The 26,873-nt window shown below is 37.4% G+C and overlaps 1 protein-coding gene across 4 annotated transcripts in view; it reads left to right on the forward strand.

Moving 5' to 3' along the window:
• VAMP4 (vesicle associated membrane protein 4) overlaps positions 1 to 23,463 on the forward strand; it is a 47,729-nt gene extending 24,266 nt beyond the window's left edge. For 2 of the 4 annotated variants that reach the window (XM_015062271.3, XM_027046445.2), the window contains 6 exons: positions 6,189 to 6,235; positions 9,795 to 9,845; positions 16,525 to 16,625; positions 17,562 to 17,641; positions 20,259 to 20,310; positions 22,236 to 23,463. In XM_015062271.3, the coding sequence (XP_014917757.1) occupies positions 6,189 to 6,235; positions 9,795 to 9,845; positions 16,525 to 16,625; positions 17,562 to 17,641; positions 20,259 to 20,310; positions 22,236 to 22,264 (360 nt within the window). In that variant the 3' untranslated portion in view covers positions 22,265 to 23,463. Of the gene's footprint in view, positions 1 to 6,188; positions 6,240 to 9,794; positions 9,846 to 16,524; positions 16,626 to 17,561; positions 17,642 to 20,258; positions 20,311 to 22,235 lie in introns of those variants that run through there. The other 2 variants (XM_053208807.1, XM_053208808.1) reach the window with 2 other exon arrangements.
• The last annotated feature ends 3,410 nt before the right edge of the window (positions 23,464 to 26,873 follow it).

A 26,873-nucleotide genomic window follows, 5' to 3' on the forward strand; every position in this document is an offset into this window, starting at 1 on the left:
CCAGAGTAGTTTTTCTATAATGTTCAATTTCCTATTTATCCCAGAACATTCTATGCAGATGTGTATAAATCTGAATTTTGGAAGACAGCATTTGATATAAATGTTGTAGATAGGTTACTTTTAGAATAAGCACTCACTAAATATTTATTAGGGAAGGAATTAGTGGTATTCTTTTTTATCCAGCAACCTAAAGCCCTTGCTCACTTCCTATCTCATTGCTATTCCTTCATTTACTGATTCATTTATTGACCACCTGCTATTGTGCTAAAAACTGGAGGGCCCATATAGAGCTTATAGTCTACTTGACTTCATTTTACACGTTCCTTTTTTGTACAAGCTCTGAACCTCCTATTATTCACTCTGCCCAACATCTTACAATTTAAAAGTGTCTTTTAGTATAATACAGGAAATGTGTCTTCCCTTTATCCTAACTTTCTGTAGTTTTTACTTGAAGGAAGTATAATCCACCAATAGACTAATTGCTTGTAAAATAAACTTTATATATAGACTTAAAATTATAAAATACAGAGTCTCAATCCACCACTGAGACTTGTAACTGTAACTGTTGTTGGTTGATTACTACTATGATTTATTGTAAAAATAGGGTATTGAATCAGAATTGAACAAAATTGGCTGTTTAAATAGAGACCTCCTTTTGAATAGTTACCAGATGGTGAAATTTGATAACTGGTTCTAATAATCTATAAATTACTTTTTAAAACTTTATTTAAAGTTTTATTCCACTTGCCCATTCCACTTTTTTTAGTAACAGGTTTATTGAGATAAAATTCATATGCCATACAATTCACTCTTTTAAAGTGTGTACAACTCAATGGTTTTTAGTATATTTGCAGAATTATGCAACTATCACTGCAGTCAATTTTAGGACATTTTCATTATTCCAGAAAGAAACCCTGTACCTTTTAGCAGTCATCCCCCATCTCTTCATCCCCTCAACCTTGCAACCACCAATCTATAGATTTGTCTACTCTGGACATTTTATATAAATGGAATCATGCAATATGTTGTCTTTTGTAATTGGCATTTTGGACTTAAATCATAATGTTTTTGAAGTTCATCCATATTGTAGCATAGATCAGTATGCCATTCCTTTTTATTGCTGAATAATATTCCGTTATATGGATATATCACATCTGTTCATCACTTGACGGACATTTGGGTTTTTTTTTTTAATATTAAGGACTTCTTGCATACTGCTTTTGACTCTTGGCTATTTGACTATTAAGAATAGCAGTGTTATAAACATTCATGTACAGGTTTTTGTGTGAACATGTTTTCAGTTCTCTTGTGTGAATACCTAGGAGTGGAATTGTTGGGTATTATAGTAACTCTCTATTCACCCTTTTGAAGATTGCCCAATTGTTTTCCAGAGTGGCTGCACAATTTTTACATTCCTACCAGCAGTGTATGTGGATTCCAATTTCTCTGCATTTCTTCTACCAACCAGTTTCTCCTCACCACCAATTTTTCCTCCTAACACTTGCTATTATTATCTGCCTAGTGGGTGTAAAGCGTTATCTCATCGTGTCCTGTTCTCTTTTTTTGATAGTGTCTCACTAGCCCTTGTGTTTGTTCAATGAATGGGTGTAAAGACATTGATTTTCATGTGTGTTTCTTATAGTACAACTATAATAAATATATTTTATCATTAGTGTCATTATCTTTTAAGGCACATAAACTGTTTCATAAATATAGTGACTGTTAAACTTACTAGCTAGAATAGCATTCAAGAAATATTTGTTGGAGGAATTAATTAATGCCTCTCCCTGACTGTTACTGACTTTGAACATCTTTTCATGTGATCATTGGCCATTTCTTCTTCTGTCTGGAATTGCCTATCTCTCTCCATTGACTATTTTTCTCCCTTGCCGTCGTTTTCTTATTGTTTCCTCAGAGCTCTTGATATAATACAGATGTCAGGCCTTTTCTGAAAGTATGTTGCAGATTTTTTTGCCCAATCTGTTACTTGCCAGTTAACTTTGTTTATGATAGTTTTTCATGTTTAACATTTTTATGTTATCCATTAATCTTTTTCTCTTAAACTTCTGGAGTTGTGTGTTGCTTAGGAATAATTCAGCCATCTTAAGAGTTAAATACTTATTTCATATATATTCGGTTTTTGTGATTTCGTAAATAAATGCATTTTCCTTTAAGTGCTGCTATGACCCATAACCTACAGATTTTGTTCTCTAGTGTTCCCGGTGTCACTTATTTCTAAATAGTCTGTTAAATTTCCATTACATTTTAATGTGTTAATTAGAAGAGTGTTTTAAAGTTTTATTCTGTTACTTTTTTTTTTTAAGTTTCTTTACTTATTTTTGAGAGAGAGAGAGAGAGAGAGAGAGGGCGCGCGCATGAGTGAGGTAGATAGAGAGGGAAAGAGAATTCCAAGCAGGCTCTGTTCAAACACACGAACTGTGAGATCATGACCTGAGCCTAGATCAAGAGTCGGACACTTGATCGACTGAGCCACCCAGGTGCCCCTTTTGTTACCTGTTTTAATTTCCACTGCATTATGCCTGGAGAATGTGACCTATGTAATTTCTAGTTTTTGGAATTTATTAAAATTCTTTTGTGGCACATCTATTTCTTGGATATTTGAAATTAAAATTTGCTAAATATAAAGTTCTAGATTATTGTTTGTCTTCTTAGTTTGTCTATCTCTGAAGGGTATGTTAAATCTTCCCTATGATTTTGAATGTATCCATTTCTTTCTTTATAATTTGAGCAGCTTTTGCTTTATATCTTTTGCAACTATGTTGTTATATATAAACATTCATTGCTGTTAAATCTTTTTGGTGGACTATGCATTTTATCATTATAAAATCTTAAATTTGATTGTTTAATGCTTTTGTCCTAAATTCATCTTTGTATTAATATTGCTAACTCTAACATTCTTTTTGTTAGAATTTGCTGATATATTTTTTCCCACCTCTTCTTTTCTTCCTTTATTTGATAATTTGTTTTAGGTGAATTTTTTGTAAACAGATATTGGCTGGAATTTTTGAACTCCAATCACATGTAGTTCTTTTTTTTTAATAGGAGCATGTCGTAGACTCTAAGTCTAACGTTCTCTTTTGTCTAGCAAAAGAGCGAACGCAGGATTAAAACGAGAGATGGCTAATGTCCGGGAAAAAGGCAAGAGCCCCGAATAAGGGTCCTTGCCCCATATTTTTTCAGATCAGAAGGCTTGCAAACGTGATGGGTGTGTATAAAGAGACAAAGAAACTAGGAACATTAACTTGTGGATGTGAGGGGGAAAGGGGGATTTTGAGGATACACAGTGTTTGGGGTTTGGCTCAATATAAAATAAATTCCAGGTGCTGGGCAGATGGGTAGATGGTTGCTAACAGCAGACAGGAGGCGCTGTACCTGTTTATCTTTGCCAGCCTAGGAGATGAGACAGGTAGGGGGAATAACCTCAGGGTTAATAAGCCACCTTGGGCTGCTTTGCCTGCAGTGCAGTGGTCCAAAGTCCAATTCCCAATTTACCTGCCCTGGCCCTATTCTATGAAAGCAGCTTTCTGCTGTAGTACTGAACTTGGGGTGCTTTCACCCTGAATATCTAATCTTGTTATTCCTGTGTATTGGGCACCTTTGCCTCTCTCTATATATTTTTGGGGGTTCAGTACCCCTCCCTATTTTGGGGTGCCTTTGCACCTCCCTATTCTTGGAGTGCCAATCTGGTTATCCAAACTCAGGTGTGAGCATTTTATGACTTTGTGTTTCTTTGTGCCTCCTTAACCCATTGGTGTAGGCCCAGGGAATTCCTAAGCTTATCCCCCACGGGAGCATTCATACCATTCACATTTGTTACAACAACTAACGTATTTGGGCTTTTTCTGTGCTAGCCAGTCCCTCTGATGCCAGTGAATGCCCTTCCCCCTGATCTTTGGTTGGCCCTTTGTTATCATTTGGATCTCTGCTTAAGTTTCACTTCTTGAGAGTGATTTTCCATGACAACCTAATCTCATTTAGTCACCCTGTCACTTTCTATCCTATCTCTGTTTCAGTTCTCTGCGTAGCATTTGTTCTTGTTTTTTTTTTAAACATTTATTTTACTTTTAGAGAGACAGACAGAGTATGAGCAGGGTAGAGGCAGAGAGGGGGAGACAGAATCTGAAGCAGGCTCCAGGCTCTGAGCTGTCTGCACAGAGCCTGATGTGGGGCTCGAACCCATGAACCGTGAGATCGTGACCTGAGCTGAAGTCGGACACTTAACCGATTGAGCCGCCCAGGCGCCTCTCTGCATAGCATTTGTTACCATCGAATATTTTTCTGTGAGAGCTCAGACTTTGTCTTGTTCAAAGCTGTCTTGGTACCTAGAACAGTGCCTGACACATAGAAGATGCTCAGACATATATATTAAAAAAATACTGAATACATCCTATTTTCATCTTTTCTCTCTGTGATATGTTATATATCATTATGCATAGATCATTATATTTCATATATTTTTCCTCTTTTCCCTGACTTCTTTGGCAGATTGATTGTTTTTCCTCATCTCCCCGGCCTCAGTATCACTAGGCAGTTTAAAAGTATCCTTCCTTTCTCCTTTTGTATCTCTCTTTTTTGTTATTAACTTCATATTTTAACAGTGATGTTTAAATCTGTTTTCTCTGTCAACATACCAAACACCACGTCCCTTCCATTGTTTTACTTCCTCATTCTGGCCCACTTTCCCTGCCTCCACTTGTCTCCCCAGCAGGTGCGACTGTTATGTTACTTACTTGCTTCACTCTTCCGCTCCCAGCTTCTAGGTTTTGTTAGAATGGTTTGGGGCTCTTTTAAAGTTTCTCCTTATATTATACCTTTTCTTTTTCAGTAGCTATAAGTAGTTCACAATCACATTACCGTATTTATTCAAAACTGACCACACATTTTATTAGGTTCATTGATTTTATCGATCTCTGTCTTAGAATCTTTGCCCTGATTTAATTGGGTTTTGTTGTTGTTTGGGCTGGTGCAATTCCTTGAGTAATTTTCTCAGAAAAGGCAATAGGTGGTGTATTTGTTTCCTATTGCTGTTGTAACAAATTACCACAAACTCAAAACAACACAAATCTATTATCTTCTAGTTCTGGTGACCAGAAGTCCAAAGTGGGTCTTCCTGGGCTAAAATCAAGGCTCTGGCCAGGCTGTGTTCCTTCTGGAAGCTGTAAGGGAGGGTCTGTTTCCTTGTCTTTGCCAGCTTCTAGAAGCTTCCCATCATCTTTGGCTCATGCTCCTTCCACTGTCTTTAAAGCAGCAGTATAACATCTTCTATTCCGTCTCTCTCCCCGCTCGTCTGTCCCTCTTTCCTCTCTCTCCCTCCCTCTTTTAAGAACTCTTGGGATTATGTTGGGCCCACATGAATAATCCTTATTGATCTTCCCACCTCAAGACCCGTAAGTCAGTCGCACCTGCAGAGCCCCTCTTAGTATGTGAGGAAACAGTCACGGTTTCCGGTTTCTGTCTTGGGGAGCTGTTATTCTGTGTACAAGCTGTGTACTATTGAAGTTCTTCCATGCGGGAAAGTCTGGTTGCTGCTCTTCATGAGGCTCCTTTTGGAACTTTATATCTTCCCCTTTTGGGGAGAGGGTGAGATCATCTTCATTTTAAGGAAAATAGTTGCATCTTATAGAGTAAAAGTATAAAGTGGGTTTTGTTTGGAAGTTCACATATGTGTCGAAGGTTATTTGTGAACTGTGAAGGCAGTAGGTGGACTGTGCCAATTCTTAAACCCTTGTGTCTCCGCTCCAAACCTGTCCTCTATACCCTCTGTCTGATGCTAGAGTTGGACTCAGCAACTGCACTTCCCCTTTGCCGCGTGGCTTCCTATTAGGTTCTGCCAGTGGAGAGAGACTGGAAGGCGGGGAAGGAGACGGGACTTAATGTCTTCCTGACTGCCTACAGTTCCTCAGTTCCCTGCTGGTTTCAGTGACCTTTCTACCGTGTTGTCAGTGATAGGATTCTGGTATTGTAAGCATGTTCTTCGGAAAGTTGGCAAATGTGGTTCTTTCAGCTTACGATAAAGCACATGTAACCACTCTTCCCTCTGTCTGGAAGCTTAGAGTTAAGAAATTTCACCAGAATAGAACTCCTTTCATTACTCCTCCCTGACAGTTTGCAAGATGTCTGAGTCTGAAAACTCACGTCTTTTTTTTTTTCCCCTCTTTTTTTGACAGAGAAATCTTTTGGAAGATGATTCAGATGAAGAAGAAGACTTTTTTCTGTAAGTTTTTTTTTAAATAGATTTATTGGAGTATAATTAACATCCAGTAAAATGCATGTAGAGTATATAATATGAGTTTTGGTGCATGTACTATACGCCTGTGAAATTATCACCAAAATCAAGTCATGAACATGACCATCATCTCTGAAATTTCCTCATACCCTTTGTAATCTGTCACTTTCCCAGTCCCCAGGCAACCACTGGTCTACTTTCTATCACTGTAGTTTGTGTTTTCTAGAATTTTTTAAATGGTATCCCACAGTATGCCTTTTTTTTCCTGGTATCATTCCCTTTGCATAATTATTTTGAGATTTATCCACGCTATCCCATGTATCGATAGTTTATTTCTGAGAAGTATTCTATTGTGTGAATATACTGTAGTTCATTCATCCATTCACTTATTGATGGATATTTGTGGTGTTTATAAGTTTTAGCTATTGTGAATAAAGCTACTGTAAACGTCTATGTGCAAGTTTTTGTGTGGATTGATGCTTTCAGTTCTCTTGGGAAAATACTTAAGAGTTAGTCAAGTGGCCGGTATATATTCACAGCTGTTTTCCAAAGTGATGCACCATTTTATATTCCCACCAGCATCGTATAAGAGTTCTAGTTGCTCTAAATCCTCGTCAGTACTATATATGGTCAGTTTTTAAATTTTAGTCATTCTTGCAGATGTGTAGTGGTATCTCACTATCGTTTCAATTTGCATTTCCCTAATGACAAGTTATGTTGGACCTCTTTTTTGTGTATTTGTCATCCCCATATCTTGGATTAAGTACATGTTAAAATCTTTTGTCCAGGTCTAAATTTGTCTTTTTATGTAGTTGTTTATGTATTCGGGATACAAGTTCTTTGTCATATGTGTTTTACAGACATTAACTTTTCATCTGGTGACTTAATCTTTTCATTTTCATGACCTTTTGAAGATCAAAGTGTTGATTTTGATGAAATCAATTTATTACATTTTTTATTGTTTTTGCTTATTTAAGAGATCTTTGCCAAACCCACGTTTACTAAGATTTTCTCCTATGTTTTCTTCTTCTTTATTTTAATTTTTTTAAAGTTTGTTTTGAGAGAGAGAGAGTATGCATGAAAATGGGAGGGACAAAGAGAGAAGGAGAGAGAGAATCCGAAGCAGGCTCCGTGCTGTCAGCACAGAGTCCAGTGCGGGGCTTGATCCCACCAGCCATGAGATTGAGACCTGAGCCAAAACCAAGAGTCGGATGCTTAACTGACTGAGCCACCCAGGCATCCCCTCCTATGTTTTCTTCTAGGAATTTTCTAGTTTTGGCTTTCACATTTAGCTCTATAATCTGTTTCAAGTAAATTTTTATGTATGGTTGAGGTAAGGGTGAAGGATAATTATTATTTTTTTATTCTTTTTTTTTTTTGGCATATGGCTATCCATCCAGCTGATGAAAAGATTATCCTTTTCCCATTGAATTGCCTTGATACTTTGTCAGTTAATTGATCTGATCAGTCATCTACAGTTATAATTAGAAAGGGCTGTCATCATATAGGCCTAAGTTGTATTTGCAAAGGCAGGAAGGAGGACATATGTGGCAGGAGTTTTCTCTAGAGATTGGTGTAGGCAGATGTGCCCCCTCCCCCCCCCCAAACATTTGCCTCCCTCTTTGTTATAATTTTGTAAGATTTTTGTAGAGGCTTTTCCCCTACATAAAAACATTTTATAAAAATAATTGACAGCCATGAAGCAGCGAACAACGTAGGAAACAAATCCATTAATAGGAAATAGTATCGTTTTGGCAAGGTCAGATGATGTGGGAAGATACCTCCTACATGTGACAAGATTTCCCAAGAGTCACAAAGCTAATTGCCACAGTGGCAGATATGGTAAAAAGCCTTAGATCTAGAGCACTAGCTACCCGTCAGAAAGGACCTCGTATTGAAAAGGCCTTGTATTGAAAAGGTTACATAAATGGTTCTCTCAATGTCAGCGAGATACCTTGTGAGAAACACTAATTCTTCAGACCTGCAACGTACCCCTGGAAGTCCACTCCCAATAATGTACCTTTTGCAGAGGGCCTGACAAGCAGCTAGCACACTTGCTCAAAATACAGCTTCCACACACTGTGGGTCTGTTTGGGTGTTGAAGAGGAGACAAACCAAATAAATTTTTAAAAAAGAAATCAAAATCCAGGTTTATCACCCAGCAGTTTATCAACACCCAGCAATATTCTCAAGAGCCAAAAGATGGAGCAACCTAAATGTCCATCAGCAGGTGAATGGATAAGCAAAGTGCGGTGTATGGATATAGTAGAATATTAGTCTTAAAAAGGAAGGAAGTTCTGGGGCGTCTGGGTGGCTCAGTCAGTTAATTGTCTGACTTGATTTTGGTTCGGGTCATGATCTCACATTTCTTGAGATCAAGTCCCACATCAGGCTCTGTGCAGAGTGCACAGAGCCTGCGTGGGATTCTCTCTCTCCCCCTCTCTCTCTGCCCCTCCCCTGCTCACACACACACACACACACACACACACACACACACTCTCTCTCTCTCTCTCTCTCTCTCTCTCTCTTTCTCTTTCTCTCTCTTTCCAAATATTTAAAAAAAAGGGGGGGGTAGGAAATTCTGACATATGTTTACAACATGGATGAATCTCCAAGAACCTATGCTAAGTGAAAGAAGCTGTTCACAAAAGGATAAATTTTATATGATCCCACTTATATGAAGTACCTAGAGTAGACAAATTCATGGAGACACAAAGCAGGATGGAGATTGCCAGGGGCTAGGAGGAGGAGGAATGGGGAGTTAGTGATTAATTGGTAGAGATCTTTTTCTTTTCTTTTTTGTAATTTTTTTTTCTAAGTAAGCGCTATGCCTAACATGGGGCTCAAACTCCCAACCCTGAGATCAAGAGTCGTACGCTCCACCAACTGAGGCAGTCTCCCCAATTCTTTTTTTTTTAAGTTTTATAATTTATACCTTATTCTCAATCATCAGAGGAATGCTAATTACTCAAAATGGATTATCCACAAGTTTTTATTTCCCCAATATTAAAATGGATTGGTTGAAATGATACAACACTTGACTAACAAATAACAGTTTGAGAAATGTTGGTATTTTCATAGACCTGAATTTCCCGTTAGCTTTGTTGATAAATTTAAGATGAGCAACAAAAAAGAGTGTTTTGAATGGATTTTTTTCTGTATCCATTTTTGATAATCAGCATTTATTATAACCTAATTCAAAGGTGAATTTACTTTTTCTGTCTATAACTGATCAGAAAGCTATTCATAGTCACTGGCACTCTTGTTACGATGTTTCAGAGTTTAGTGATTACAACAACCTGTGTGTAACTTAAGGTTATATAAACTCTATTTTCTCTGAAAGTTTTAACATTCAGAAGAATGAGGTTAGTTGTGGCCAGTGAAGTGCAGATGTGATTACACATCACGTTCCAGCAATACCAGTTATGTGTGGTTCCTTGGGGTAAATTACTGGTCCGTGTTTAGAATTAAGCCTGATTGTGTGTATGTGTTTTCTATTTTTTATTTTAATGCTCTCATTAATATGTGCTTGGTATTTTGTTTTCAGAAGGGGACCATCTGGACCAAGATTTGGACCTAGAAATGATAAAATTAAGCAGTAAGTTCCCGAGATACTCATTTGTTTAAGTGATTTTATCGTATTTCTGTGTGGACCCAGGGTTGGCAAACTACAGCCTAGGAGCCAAATCTGGTTACTGCCTGTTTTTCTAAATAAAGTTTTATCGGAACACAGCCATGCCTATTTTCTTATTGCCAGTGGCTGCTTTCAAACTACCATGGCAGATTTGAGTAGCTGTGACAAAGACCTTATGGCCCACAGAATCTAAAATACCTATTGTCTGTCTGGCCCTTTACAGAAAAAACTTTGCTGAGCCCAGATGTAGACTGACTATAACTACAGGATTGTAAAAATCCAGTAACTTTCTATTTTCACAAAGCTACCTCTGAATCATAGCTAAGGAAATCTGGTGCCTGTTTGTTGGTTTTCTTAACTTGATTACTTTATGTCAGATGCATTTATTTAGCATAATCTCAAGGTCAGTTTGGGTTTAAATCTGTGCTTGAGTCCCATTTTCAGAATAATAGATGTAATATCATAGGTTTGGTTTTTGAAAGTGCAGTTGTTTTTTATATCCCTCCAGAATGTTGTCATATCTATTACTTATTCTAACACATATATTGATCTAAGTTTTATGGGTAATTAATTTTCCGTTTAAACCTTTATCTATATATGTTGGTGGTGGTGGGTGATGGGTAATGCAGTAGTAAATGTATCTAATGTTAGAAGGATCTGAGTCCTGACAAGAAGGGAGACAGAATGGGCAGAGCAGTGAAACAGCTTTGGAAACAGACTAAGTTTTGAATGCTAACTATGGACGGTAAACTAAATGGATTCAGGATCTCAGGAGGGATAGCCACTGCTCTAGTTCAGGCTATAGTTGGCACATAGTGGGAAGGGTGCTGTGATAGGAAATCAAGTTACTGTTAAGATACTTGGGCTTTAGTCAGGTAGCCGTTGGTACGAAGAAAAAAATATCCATACTTCACCTAATCCTAGCTAATGGATTCTGAAATCAGAACCAAGGTTCCAACAAACTGAGTTCTGGACAGGACGTTTTCATTTTCTCTTACTGTCTGACAGGTTGCCCTGAACTTAACAGTCTAAAACAATACGTATTTATCATCTCACGTTTTCCATGGGTCAGGAGTTCAGTCACTGCTTAGGTGGGCTGTCTGCACAGGGTCTCACAAGCCTGAAATCAAGGTTTTGCCAGGGCTGTGATCCATTTACTGACTGAGCTCAGGTAGTATTGACAGAATTCTTTTCCTTACAGTTGGAGAACCCATGATACTTGCTCCTTCAAGGCCAGCAGAAGAGTCTGCTGCTCCAAGTCTCTGTTGGCCAGTAAAGATACAAAGGACTGCTTAGATTCAGGCAGTCCATAACATGTAGGCAGTAAAAGGAAGAATTGCTAGACTCTCTGGGTTCTCGGACACACCAAAAATGATGATTCCAAAACAAAAGGGGCCGCAGGCTGTAATAGGAGTTGTAGGGTACCCTGTTACAGAGGAGCCAGTTCTGCACTGTAGCTCGGCGGTTTCATAGTCGGCAGATACGCCCTGCAGAAACATCATCAGAACCTGGGAGGTGGTAAGAAATTGTCTGTGGACAGTCTTCTAGGGAGATGAGTGGCAGATGGCTTCAAAATGAGTGGGAGACGGCTTCATTCATCTTCTCATGTCTTGGGAGGGTTACAAAACATTCAGGGTCATCAGGATGCCATGGCAGAGCTGTTCCTCTACACTGAGCCAGAGTGACTTCTGTTCCACCCACATAGTTCTCATACCTAAGCTGCTCTAGAGAAAAGGACTCCACTGATGACACACTTGTTTTTTGTCCTGCCCATATGCTTGCTTTCTCTCTGATATCCTTCTGCAGAGTGAGCCTAGTACTGAGTATGGCCTATTGAGTCTTCTGAATATGATTTTCCAGCCGAACCCCAAACCACTGCTGGTTGTACCAAATGGGCATTGCAAACAAAGCATATGTCTATGTGAACAAGTGCCAGGCACACACACACATGAATATGTATATGTACATATTAATTAGCACAGTATCTTTGGTGATCACAGAATTTTAGAAAAGTAAGGAATTGTTGAGTAAGTATAATGGTTCTCACTCTAGAGCTAAAATCTTGCCAGACTTAAAAGGTGGTCAGTCATCTAAACCTTGTGGGCACAGACTCATGGATGCTTATTTAACCAGGGCATGACTCCATGTGTGTGCCCAGAATGCCCCAAGATGGCAGAGCACAGTCTACCACACAGCTTGCCCATGGACAGATACCTGGCATTAGTTGAGTAACCAAAATTGTTAGCGCTGTTAGCGCTGGTGAGTTCTTTAAGCTGTTATCACCATGTAATTTATAACATTTTAATACAGGGTGTTTCTTGACCTCATGGATCAGCAGCATTATTACTTTGTTTGAATTCGATTGGCATGTTGCCACCAGATTATTTTCACAAAAAAATATTCAAGTGTTTGAGGGAAGATTTTTTTCTGGTTAGATTTAAAGTAATCACATGCCTGTATAAAATGTATAATTCTCCTTGGAATGTTTTCTTTGCTTTTAAGTTAAATAATAGCTTTATAAATGCAACTCTAATGGATTACAGTCATTCTCTGTTCTGGGCAGGGAATTTCCTAACTATAGTCTTGGTCCAATCAGTTTAACTTCATAAAAAGGCCCCCAAGGAATGTTCCATGATGTAACAGCAATATAGTTGCAAAAATGCAGCATAACTTTAAACCTTCTTTTGTCAACAGTACCTTAAAAAGCCACAAGATGGGGGTGTTAACTGTAAAAATAAATACTTTCTTTATAAAATAAGGGAAAAGTGTTTGTTGCTGAGCACTTTTCTCTTCTTAATGGAAGAACACTGACAGTAAGCACAGGCTAAGGGTTAGGCATTGTGCTAAGCGTTTAAACACTATTACATCTAATTCTCACACGTGAGAGACGATCATGTGGGAAAATATGAGGCTCCAAGGGGTTTGTGACAGACTCCACAACACCGCAGCTTCCCTGTTGATGATTAGAATAGGGACGTTTCAGGAATACAAGTTGTGTCAGACTCTAAGGATGACTTAAGTCAACGTTGAAATACCTTTTCCTTTCTGCATGTTTTATCCTTTCCTGGGTATGTTCTCTCTTGTGTCCTCTCTTCTACCATCCGACTCTCCTTTAACTGGAAATGATATAAATCTCCACACCCTCCTATACAAACTTGCTTTTCCTCTGAGTTCTTAATTTTTTCTTTCAGTTAATGCTTATCATCTACGGACGCTCAGTTGCTCAAATTATAAATCTAGAAGTCCTGCACCCTTTTCTTGCCCCAGCTTCTTCATCAATGTCCAGTGAATCACTTGATACTTGAAATATCCCCTCCTCTTACCTAGAACTTTCCTACCATCAACCACTTTCATTACTCTGCCCAAATCGTACTTCTCCCCTCAAAACTCAGTACCAGGATCTCGACGCCATCTCTCTCTGATCCAGGCTGAATTCATCTAGGCTGCATGACTGGTACCATGGGCTTCCTTCCATTGTGGCACTTAATACATGGTAGTATAATCATGGATACCAGTTTTCCCCAGTAGACTGTAATCTTTCTAAAGACTGGACTTAAAACCTTCACATTGGTGTCCTCAGTAAATAGTATCATAATAATTCCTTAATAAATGTTTTTTGAATGAATGAGATATTTCATTCAGATCCGAAAATATTTGTTGAATGCCTACTGGGTGCATTTCACATGACCTAGGAAATAAAAGGACAAGTGGGACAGTCTCTGCTTTGAAGGCATTTGAAGTGTAACGATGAGGATAGGATCAACATAAAATACAAATAGAACCCAGTACTGTAACTGCTGTGAAAATGTAAAAGTTAATTGCAAAATATGTTATTGCTTGTTTTTAAAAAATTACCCTTTATATTAAAACAAATAGATAATTTTCTCTTCTATGGAAGTTGTGTTCTGGGCATGAGAACATCTTAAAATACAGAAACCCAATTGTGAGGTTGTCCATTATTAAATAAGGGTTTTATGGTAGCTGGATTGAGTGTATACCAGTGGATGGTGAACTTTATTTTGCTTTAGAATCGTGTAGTGTATTAAATGTCTGTAGGAGCCATCATCTGATCATGTGTAGGGCTGCAGCACATGTTGTCCATTCCTACCCTGCAGAACCGCCTTACTTTAGGCTGTTGTCATCTCCTGCAAATGTTGAAAATAGCTACCTGGGTATTTCAAAACTAGTCGTTGATGAACAATAGCTGTGTTTCTGTTACAGTTGTCATAGTGAAATGGAGACCTCCAGGGGCGCCTGGGTGGCTCAGTCGGTTGAGCGTCCAACTTTGGCTAAGGTCATGACCTCACACTTCGTGAGTTAGAGCCCCGCATTGGGCTCTGTGCTGACAGCTCAGAGCCTGGAGCCTGCTTCGGATTCTGTGTCTCCCTCTCTCTCTGCCCCTCCCCCACTCATGTGCGCCCTTGCTCATGCGCTCTCTCTCTCTCTCTCTCTCTCTCTCTCTGTCAAATATAAAAACATTTAAAAAAAATGAAGACCTCCAGGTATACTGCCTCATTATATCTTCCTCAGGTAACTGGGTATGCTTTTGCAGGATTTATACTCAAATTGTTTGCTTATTCAACAAATGTTCATTGAATGGGTACTCTGCTCCGAGCACCGTGGCTGGTACTAGGGCTGCAAAAGTGAACAAGATAGGCACGTTTTCTGCATTCATCGAGCTTAGTGGGGGAAAGGCAGAAAATCGGTATGTACTTTCACTTAGTGTTAAATGCTCTAAATGGAGAAGTGGGATGGGGACGGGCTGTGTCACAGCTCTAAGAGTTAATGCAGTACGCTCCTTGCACATTTGAACTTAAGTTCCATGAGAGCCAGAATTGTCTGCTTTCTTAAGTACTGTCTTCCCAGTGCCTGAAACAATACGTAGTGGGCTCTCATTAATTATTGGATATATTAATTAGTTGCTTAAGTATTTGTGCTATTGTTCTTAGATAGGGTGAACATCTTTAGCTCTTTGTTTAGATGGTTAGGAATTGCAACAAGACATCTTAGGGATTCGGGGACTTGTTAGATCTTTTTGGGCAGAAGAGAGTTCTGCTTGTCCCAGCTTGGATCTGCTTCAGTCTTATATTCAGTAGAATCTGAGGCACAGAACTCTGGGGAGCTGCGGTGAACCCTGAGTCTGTGTGTGGATAGTCAGTGGGTATACCATAAGAAGGAAGGACTGTGATCACACATAGCAATTGCTACTTGAATCTGAGACTACTTCTGAACCCACCTATGTCTAATGGGGCCTCCATTTTGATTTTAAAGCAAACTTTTTGAAGATACAGCTCTGTGATAGGGAAGAGATAGAACTCTTTTTTAAAAATTACACATCCATGCCTTACTCCTGACTCAATGGGTTAGTTTGAGGGGTAGTGTGGAATAGAGACAAGAGGTGTATTGTGAGTTTTTTTTAAAAACCTTACAATTGTGACATTGTGAAATTGTGATAATTGACACAGTTCTTTCTTCCCCAACTAGAAACAACAATTGCATATCCTTATATATACCATATATATATACATATATATATATGTATGTATATACACACACACACATATATACACACACACATACACACTATATAGTGTATGTACATAGTATATATAAAGAGATATATAATCCAATGGCATTTTAAACGTATTTTGAGTTGTAAGAACCATGAGTTCATTTTATTTCTCCTTTTAAATATTTCACTGGTATGACAATTTTAAGAAGTAATTTAAGGTAATTTTTGTGTAACAGAACAGAGGAAAACTAAACACTGTAAGTTACTTAATGCTTCTGTGTTTATGTACTTGAAGCTACTCTTGAGTGAGAGCAGGCAGCTAAGAACTAGTGAAGATGAATCCTGACACGGGGCTCGATCTCTCGACCCTGAGACCATGACCTGAGCCGAGAAATCAAGAGTCGGATGGATGCTCAACCGACTGAGCCATCCAGGCACCCCAAAGATTAAATCTTTATTAGTCTGAAATTTGGTTAGAACAGGCCCTCATCACCTGACATAAAGGAGGAAATTATATTTTCATTTTGAAAAACAGCAAAACAATTTTTCCTTTCTGCTCTCTCTTGGCCGCTTCAAAACCTTTCCAGGTGTGCCAGTGTCTTAAACCCTGTTTGTTTATGAGAAAACTGATGAACAGTGAATGGTTATAGCCCCTGATTATCAGTGTACATTTCCATTTTGGAAACTGAATATTTTCATATTCAGCTGATAACAAGGTGATAACATCCTAGGCAAACTCCTTTGTTAGCCTTAGTGTATAAACACAGCAGAAGTACGTTATAGCTGTGTCTGTGATACCCCAGTAGCCTGTTGAAAAGCAGATTAAACTGGATTAGAGTCAAGCTATTTGACTAAATTCTAAAATTACTGGACATTCTGGCAGTACATTTAATTTGCAGGAACAGGGCTAAAAACAAACCATCTTTAAGTTAAATATTACTTTTACTTATCTTTAATTGCCTGGGTATTCAAGCCCACAAATGGAAGGACATTGCTATATAACCTTAAATGTTTTGAGTTGAATAATTGAGAACTTGCTATTTTCTATCATGGAAGTTTTCTAATGAAAGTTTCAGCAATTATAAAATTCTTAAAAGGAAAAATAATTTTTAAATCTTTCTTTTAAACTAGTGTTCAGAATCAGGTGGATGAAGTTATTGATGTCATGCAAGAAAATATTACAAAGGTAATTGAAAGAGGAGAGAGACTAGATGAACTACAGGACAAATCAGGTACAGCTGCTTCATATATTTCTTGATATTGTTAATCTGTGTTTTGATAGTTTTTTTCTCCTCACATTCCTCTAGCCAAAGTTTAGGAATCTTGATTTAGGACAATGATATTTGGTCCTTAAGTCTGTGATTTTAGTAATTTAATTTTAGCTCCCTTTACTTGAATCATCTTACTGCATTATTTGTTTGGTTGAAGATGGAAATTTTTAAAATTTATTGTTGAATAGAGTGGAAATTTTTTTGCCTTATTACGTTGATACGCTTTGTGTTTCTCATACTCTCAGGGAGGAAGTCTAATCACTTATTTTCAACACTTATGTCAAATTTAATCTGATGTTTTTATCTTATGCTTTTTCTGGCGACTTAGCAACATTTCTTTACTGACAAACGTTAGTCTCTCTTGTAACAGTTGCTGTCACATGTTAGGTATTCAAATATTGTTTCAATGATGAATAGCTAAATACCTGATTAATCCTGGACAGACTTGTCTAACCAAAAAACTTAACCACTTTTAAAATTCATTGTTTTCCTTCAAAGTCAGTCTCTTTTTGTATCTTCTAAGAATCTAACCTTCTCCACATGTAGATTTTTTTTCTATAGGTGTATCAAGTACTTGAATTTTTAAAGAGTATTTTCTTACCAGAACTCATATGTTTATGTGAAAACATTGAGGGCCCTGGGAAGACTTCTCTTAATCTTACTCTAAAAATGGGCTGAGCAAACTGACCTGTACTTTTGTGCACTTTTTGTGCTCTTTCTTTTCTCCCAACACGGATTGCCAGTTTGTGGGTGGAGGAGAGGGAGGATGTTGTTTTCGTGCTTAAAAGGGAATGCATTTGCAGAAGTAGAAATTAATATTTTCTTGTCTTTGTGTGACTAGATAAAAGAATCCTGTTATGTCGTTTAATCCTTCTCTCCATCCTCTATGTGATATAGAAAGCTTATCGGATAATGCAACTGCTTTTAGCAACAGATCGAAACAACTTCGAAGGCAAATGTGGTGGCGTGGATGCAGAGTAAGTCAGAAGCTATTGGATAAGTGGCCCAGCATCTCAGGTGGTCTTCGAAGAATATAGGGCCTCTAGATTTGAAGCTCTGGGGGAAGGGCAGGGACCACCGCTGCCTTGCTTCTTCTATCTCCTGAACTTGGCATGTGCTGGGAGTCAGTAAATATTTGTTGAATAATTGATAGCTTTGGGGACAGGAATACCTAAAGGAATCAAGCAGTTCCCAAAGGGATGTTTCCATGGATTTCGTCACAGAAAGTAACCCACATTTTATTAATGATTTAGCTTCTTGCGGACTTATTACCTTATAAGAAATATAAATTTTTCATCTGATTTATTATTAGTACCTTTTTGGAGCCACTTCTAGCATTATATAGAAATATTTAAAAGATGGAGTGGAAGCTAGAGAAAAAGAATTTTCTATTGAGAAAAATAAAAGTAGTTTATATGTCAGAATCCATTATGACAAATGGGGCTTAAAAAAAATCTCACTATTCTTTATTATTCCAGAGAAATGAGAAATGTTTAACAAGGGGGGAAAAAAATGAAAATCAGTACATATTAATATATTCTTAACAAAAATTTTATAGGAATGAATTTACCTCTTAAATATGGCTGCTAATCATTGAACAGAAAATGCTTAAGATTTTATAGTGAGAATTTCATGTCATGCGAGCAGTTTTCTTTTTCCTCCCAATTCCACGTGTCATTTTTGGCTTTGTTGAAAATCTTAGACATAAACTCATTGTTTTTAATCTCTCACTTTCAAGTTTAGTGATAACTTTCTAAACTTGGCTTTGCCATATGCTAAGAATTTCTTCCCAGGGTTGTTGTGGAGTTACTTATTTTTGTCTACCTGTTAGGTCATCTTACTTTCACAAATAGAACTGAGGAAGGGAACATGTTTCATTGTTTTAATTTTGTTGTCAATTTGTATCCTTTGAAGAATAAATTTTCCATTTTCTTTTAAGTTTTCCATTTTTATGGAAATTCTCTGTTCTATAACCTGGTTTGGAAGAGCAAAGGGTCCACGAGCCACTCACTTTCCCCATACGTACACAGGACCCATTTGTGTAGCCACAGAAAGATGATCATAATGTGCATTGTGACTAGCTTTTTTTTAGCCATATCTAAATATCTAAATTGTGGTTTTGTACTTACTGGATTTCAAATCAGAAGATCAGAGGAACAGTATGCTTTTAAGGAGAAAAATGAAATTATATTTTTAAATTATATTTCTGAACGGTCCCTGTGTCACTGCCATTTTCTCGATTAACTGTAGGAAAGGCTGAGAAAAGGGATATGGGGACAGAGCACAGATCAGAGGTTGCCAATGGCTCAGGGCAGGGAGGTGTGAATACTGACTATAACTGGGTATGAGGGAATTTTGGAGTGGTGGAAATACCTTATGTTTGGTGGTGGTGGGTGGCTGACAACTATATCTTTGTCAAAACCCATCAGAATGAACTTTAAAGGGTGAATTTTATTCTAGAGAAAGTGTATTTCAATAAATCTGACTTTAAAAATAAGTGAACAAAATTAATCCAACAGGTGGGGAGGGAGAATTTCTACATCTTTTGGTTATCATAATGTTAATAGGCACCTGGTGTCCATGGCTTCTCTTGGTCACTCTGCTTTTCTCATAAATGTAATGCCACTAAAATGTTACCAGAAACATGTTTCAGGAACATAACAATAGCTACTTCTTGTTGCTATTTCTGATACTCCTAATGTTTCATGTGTTTATAGTAGCTGGGCATCTTTTTTTTTTTTTTTTTTATTAATGAACCATCTTTAATCAACTATCTGAGAAAGTTTGATGAAAACAAGACTTTCATTTGAATTCATCAGGAAAATCAAACCAATTTATAGCTTATGCTTGTTAGGATTAAATGAGGAATGTGACCATTTTATAGAGAAGTGACCTGAAAATATTAAGCAGCTGACTGTGGACCAATCGTAAGAGGTTTCTGCTCTTGCTAATGAATTTGGATGTAAATTAAAAAAAAAAAAAAAAAAAAAAATTTCTGCTCTCAACTGAGAAACTGGCACACAGAGTGCCCTTAGGCAAGCCATTTATTAAATGAGGTTATTCATGAAGAATTGAAATTATATTCCTCAGAATGGAGACAAAAAATGCCAAGAAGAGAGTAAGGGAACAAAGACCAACAGAATTCTCATATACTTTGAGTATAAGTGTCATAAAAAATGCTTTGTATATAGTGAATCAGTTGTATTAAATGCCTTTGTTATTCACCATATCCTGACACTTTTGAACAGAATTGCTAAAATTTCATACTTTTCCTGGTCTCTGTTAGAAAGAAGCATGAGAAATCATAGACAAATGTTCAGGCTCTTGAGGGCTTTGATTGTTAACTGTTTGCTGTGCAGTAAGTACAGCCTTGGACAAAATCCAGTCAAGCAAAACGCTTGAATTTGGGAACTCTGATTATTTACAAAAAGATGCAAATAGCCAGCAAGTTCACATGAGAAAAAATGTGAAAAGCTTTCAAGGATTGAGCCTGTTCATTGATGAGTTAGTATCATAAATAGCACTACAGATAATCTTGACTTTATTAACAAGTCAAACATTAATATCTATCTTATGCCTTTTTGTGTCTTGTAGATAAAAGCCATCATGGCATTGGTTGCTGTTACCCTTTTGCTAGTGATTATCAGTAAGTATTTACTGGACTAGTAATTTTGTGGGGGGCATTATTTGTTTTAGAGTTCATTTTAATTTCCCTTTTAATTTATTTTCAGTTGACCCAGTATGACTAATGTCAGGATTGAGTAATGACTTCTGACCCAAGTCAGGACCTCTTAACCTAGGATCTGTAGCTCTGACAATGTTTGTAAATTGTATGTAAAGTTTTACATTTTGGCATATGTACATTTTTATGGGAGAGAATCTATATCTTTTATCAGATTCTCAAAGAGAACTTTCTACCCCCCACCCCCACCCACAAATACAGGGCTAAGCTCTTTGTTTGAGGCCAGATATGGCTACTCTTACACCCATTTTCTATTACTAACTTTAGGTATGGAAGCTTGTATTTTGTACTATGTTTGGAAGACAAATCCAGATAAATTTTCACCATATGATAGTTTTTTGTTTTGTTGCTTTTTGTTTTGGATTTGAACTTGATTTCAGGCGTTTAAGCATTAGTCTTCTCCTTTCCTTTGTATTCTTATTAAAGTCGGGTCATTTTTATTATCTCTTTTTCTCCAAATCCTCTTTACCTATGTTTACAGGGATTTTTATGAAGATTTAGAAAGGGTCTCAAAATAACCACTTGAAAAATTCCATGGTGATACCCTTTTTAAACAGAACGGTTTGTCCCAAAGAAATATTGCTGATCCTCGTTATTCGTGGATTCTGTGTTTGGGAATTCACCCACTGGGTGACACTGATTGGTAAACCAGAAATCAGTATTGAGGTGCTTTCCCAGTCATTGGCAGCCGTGTTGAGAGCCAGAAAAATTTGAGGCTTCTGACATGCACGTTCCCAGCTGATGTCCAATGAGGCCATGGTCTGCCTTTCTAGTTTCAGTTCATAAAATAAGTATTTAGTGCCACATTTCTCACATTTTTGTGCATCTTGTTGATTTCACTGTTCAAAGTGGCCCCCAAGTGTAGTGCCGAAGTGCTGTCCAGCCTCAGGAAGGCTGTGATGTACCCTATAGAAAATACATGTGTTAGATAAGCTTCATTTGGGCATGAGTCATATAGTGCTGTTGGCCAGGAGCTTAATGTTAATGAATCAACAATATATATTAAAAGGTATAGAAAACACAAGGTTATATATTGATTGGTTGACAGAAATGTAACCAGGAGCTTGCAAGAATTTAACCCTGCGTGTTCCCTACCAACAACGATTCAGTCAGTATTCACTGATTCGATGTTTGTGGTGATTTTATAGAACGTAACTACTGTAGATACCAAGAATGGACCATATATTTATGGTGGATAATTTGGAAAATATGGAATAAAACATTAGTAAAACTCAACTGTAATCTTACTACACAGATAGCTACTGTTAATATATTAAACATGCTTTTCAAAAATATCCTATATAGTTTTTTATAAAGTGGATAATATTTATAATATTTAAATTAGCAGCTGTATGCTATGGTAATACTGCCATAATCTGTTTGATCAAAATGCCAATATTAGGGGTACCTGCCTGGCTTAGTTGGTAGAGCATATGACTCTTAGTCTTGGGGTTGTAAGTGTGAGCCCCACATTGGGTGTGGAGATTACTTAAAAATAAAATCATTTAAAAAAAATGCCAGGGGTGCCAGTCAGTTAAGCATCCGACTCTTTTGATTTCGGCTGAGGTCATGATCTCAGGGTCGGGAGATCAAGCCTCTCAAAATAAATAAATAAATAAATTTTTTAAATGGCCAATGTTAGACATTTACTTTGTTTTATGATGTTTTTGCTTATTTATTCTCATTTGTTACCTTTCATCTCAGATCATCTCGAGTTTCTTCTTCATTGCCTATTTCCAGAAGTGGACACAGCTACATTTAGGAGCACTATTAACATAGCATGTGAATCTGATTTTGATATGTTCCTTTCCCATTTCTTTCTTTTGCAGTTCTTATAGTCATGAAATACCGTACTTGATTTGGTGACAGAGATCTTCATTACGCAAGATCTGGGACAACAATAATAAAAGATTGCTGCATAATTTAAATGAAACCCATGTATATAACTTTCAAAACTTCTTTTTCAAGACACTAAGAGGCAAGTATCACTTCAAATTGGAGCATTGAGAATGTCCAGTTATCTTCTTCCCTTCTAACAAAATGTGTCTTTAAAAATTATGTTTAAGGCAAAGACAGCCAGCCTCTATTTTGCCATATTCCAAGGATCTAATTTGAAACTGGATACTTGCCAGTTTATTGTTTGTACACATAATTAAACAGTGATGATGATACTGCAGACTGTTAGTAGAAGGACCTGCATTATCGCATCGACCTGGGGTCAGACCGGGAGTCCAGAAAGAAGCCCATGGAGAGCACCAGATCATTGTGCTAAGACACGCACCGTCGTTCCATAGGTATTTGCAAGATTCTTCACACATTACAGTTGCTTTGCGAGCAATTTCCACGTTTATGGGCGTAACAAAAGCTAAATGTTGTAAATGTTGCTGTCTTCAGCTATAACTAAAACATTCCAGTAAACCTATTTTTGACTGTATAAGGGAATGTGTAGTAATTTTTTGGCATTTGGATTATGGAACTGGAAAATTTAAACAATATGAAAAGCATAGTATGGCACCATAAAACTGGAGATAATAAAATTCTTGGAGAACATCATTGGAGTGTTTGAACATGAATAGCATGGTTCAGTCTGTTTCCAGTTAGCCTGCAATAAGGAGGGACAATCCTGATGTGAGTAAATGAAATCCACAGGTAACTTATTCCTTAATTTTGTTTTCTTTGATAGCTTCCCTCTTTAGTCCTTCTGCCAGAAGTGCTAAAAGTAGCAAAATCGTCTTAGAATTTGCTACTTTTGCATTCCTGATCATCCCGAGAGATGCATGTTGTACAATCAAGTGTCAAATTAGCCACCAGTAATGATTATAAAAAGCCAGGAGAGAGTTATCTATCAGTCACTAACCTAATAGCTAGAGTCATCATTAATCTAAGACTGTTTTTACAGCAATAAACTGTATTGTTAACTTTAAAATGTGCCAACAAGTCAAAGTGAAAATACATAGTTCTCTATCAGGGAGGAAGCTTTATCATAACATTAGAGGTTCTGCAGACACTGGTGCACATGGATATGTTGACTGTATGTATGTAACTAAATCTGAGATAGGGTTAATAGAAGAAGCAGTATTTAGGAAAGAAAAATGGTCCTGTGTAGGTTTTATTTCTTTGGTCATTTTAATTCAGGATGTATGAAACACAGAATCTGTTTTTGTTTTAATTCTATAGGCTCAGTACTAAGAGGCAAAATGTTCTGTTTAAATGGAAAGAAATATGAAGGGAGGAAGCATATTAGGAGATACTCAAGGGGCACCTGAGTGGCTCAGTCGGTTAAGCGTCCGACTCGATTTCAGCTCGGTCCTGATCTCACAGTCATGAGATGGAGCCCTGCAATGGGCTCTGCACTCACATCACAGAGCCTGCTTGGGATCCTCTCTCTCTCTGTCCCTTTTTTGCACACACACTCTCTTTCTCACAAAATAAACACTAAGACAACGACAACAAAAAAGAGATACTCAAGACACCTACAAGTTACAAAGATGTAAATATAATCACTAAATTTTATAGTCCAGTAAGAATATTTTAAAAAAGGTAAAAGTCTTACATACTATAGGGTACTGTCATTGGTCTCTCTTTGTAAATGTCAATTAATGTAAATAACATAAATACTAAATCCTTTAATAAAATAGGGGATATCCAGGAAAATGAGCATCTTAGAATTTTAGTAGCTAACATAGTTCAGGAATGGAAATGTTTTAACAGAGTGGACAGAATCATTCCTAACATATGTATGTGTCTCTTTGGGATTGGAACTAGATTCATCACTGGTTAATTTTCCATTGGTAGGTGTAGAAATCTGGTTTCTATGTGATTATTTCTCAAAAAGAATCCACATCTCCAGTGTTGTCTTTTAATAAAGTATGCCACTCTTAAATATAAAAAATAAAATTATAAAACTATTTTAAAAAATTTTAACCTTAGAGGATTTATGTAATAGTGTATATATTAATTCTCTATGTATTTAAATACGTTGCTGCCGAAAATACTGGTGGCAGGTATGTTGCTCTCCATACTAGTGGTGGCCTGGTTCACAGTTTACCATTTTGTCTTCCTTGGTCCTGATTAATCCTGAGACTCTGAAAATAGCTGGCAGGTTTATGACTTTATTGTGGTAATCTTAGACACGTGAGCCTTTTTAAAATCAAAAACAGAAGAGAAATATGTTGTTCAAATTGATGCCAGACCTGCCTGCCTTTCTTCCCTTAATCATTCTTTTTCTCATTCAGCTCAGATCATCCTGCACTTGAAAAATGCAGTTTTACCACTATCAAAACTATCATTATTTAACAGCAACAAAAATCAACAGAAAAATTCAGGTAGCTTAATAAATACTAGTTGATACCTAGTGAAATCAGGTCATTATTTTTATAATGCCTGAATCATACCCTTATGATTTACGTGTAATTAGCAAAGTCTATCGCCCAGAAGCAATTTCGTGATTGTAATACTGATTAACTCCCTCTGATTATAACCCAGTGTTACCTGTGGTCTTTGGCTTCTCTATACTGATAAAGCTCACTGGAAGTTGCACTTAGAGTTCATGAACTTGGGGGTTCCTTGATGAGAAGAAAGTTGAATATTGGAAATGGAACATTACCTAAAATGGAAGAAGAATAATTAGTATACATCAGATATAGAAATACATTGTGTTAGCTCTCCTGTGGACCACTTATTACATTCTTACTGTACAATCACTCTGCATTAGAAAATCATTTTTATAGCAAAAATTGACATCTTTCAATTCTGTATAGCATATAGATTTCCTGAAAATTATACAGATTAAGGAAGCCACAATAAAAAGAAATAGAAATTTCTCACTGTCAGTACACTCTTCAACATGGTTGATGCTTTGTCAGTGTTGTTGCCCACACTTAACTCTACATCTGTATGTGTATACACTGATTAGAAGATATGCACGAAATAGGGGTGCCTGGGTGGCTTAGTCTGTTAAACGTCTGACTTCGGCTCAGGTCCTGATCGCACAGTTCATGAGTTTGAGACCCGCGTCGGGCTCTGTGCTGACAGCTCGAGCCTGGAGCCTGCTTTGGATTCTGTGTCTCCCTCTCTCTCTGCCCCTCCCCCACTCGTGCTCTGTCTCTCTCAAAAATAACCACTATTTTTTTAAGAAAGATATTCAGGAAATAGTTTTTCATGTTGAGAAGGGATGCCGTTAGAAGAGGTCCTTAATTGTATGGAGTCAGAGTATCACTAGGTCAAGGAGAGCTACCTGCTGTTTTACTAGTCTAATTTTGTGTTTTGACATGGAGATGTGATTGAAGTCCATTTTTCTGCGAGTGTGGAGTAAGGGCAAAGTCAGTCCAAAAGCATTTATACATTTGTTGTAGAATGCATTGCATGCTTCTATTTGTGCAGGAAATTGTCACAAAGCAATGTAAAGACAGTCCTGTGGAGCTGAGATACTGTCTCAATCTGTCCAATGCTGTTTTCATGTTGTAGGCAAATGGAACCACGCTTTGGACTGATGTAGGGCTTGGGCCGTCTTTTTAAGTTTGATTTGGTCTTAACTCTTTTTCTGAAAATCAAATAGAATAAGGGATGGGGACACAAACTCTTTGGTTCCTGTTATTAGAAGAAACTGCTTAGAACAAGGCAGTAGGAATTGAAAGCATGACCGACCCATTTAAAGTGGGTAAATGTCGTGCTCGCTTCGGCAGCACGTATACTAAAGTGGGTAAATGTAGCTTGTGAGAGCACAGATGATAACCATATTTCTGTGTCTCCATGGCACCCAGCACAATGCTGTGTACATGACAGTTTCTAGATCGTGTGCCTAGGAAGTCACAAAGACACCAGTGTGCTAGTGAGAGCTCCTGTAGTCCTCACTATAGAGAGGACATGATTCGCATAATAGTGGCCTTTGGACTTACCAGGAAATATTAGTGCTCTTTGATAATAATTGGGTATAGAAAAATTCCAGTTTTATGGTATTCCATCAGGTTTTCATTTGAAGAAGTCTTAATGATTAGATTTCAAGGCTACAAAGTAAATTGCATATCAAAAATGTTAGTAAAATGTTAAAAATCAACCCAAAAGAAAATTCAGCCACTTGATTTTTATGCTTTGGGTATGTGTCATTGTTTGAAATTCCACACTCTTATTTACCCATTTTGATAAGTGCCTTTGATGTTTTAAGATGTATGGTGGAGATGAGCAAATGTAAATGCCATGTGCCCTGGTCTCTAGCTTCTGAGCTCTTCCTCACCATTCTCACCAATGTTACACAGTTTAGGACATTGTGTTCATATCAGATCTGTATTTGTAGCCCCTCCATAGTAAACAATAAACTATTTCGTAGAAAACAAAATTAAGCACTTTGGCTTATTCAGTATGTGTTACTTGTTGCCTTACCTTCAAAGCATTTAAAATAACATCTGGCTAATCACCCTGATTTAACGCATCCCAGCTTTCCAACAACAGAGTACCTGGAGGGGAAAATG

Source organism: Acinonyx jubatus, chromosome E4 (assembly GCF_027475565.1).
Source record: "Acinonyx jubatus isolate Ajub_Pintada_27869175 chromosome E4, VMU_Ajub_asm_v1.0, whole genome shotgun sequence".
Classification (NCBI taxonomy): Eukaryota; Metazoa; Chordata; class Mammalia; order Carnivora; family Felidae; genus Acinonyx; species Acinonyx jubatus.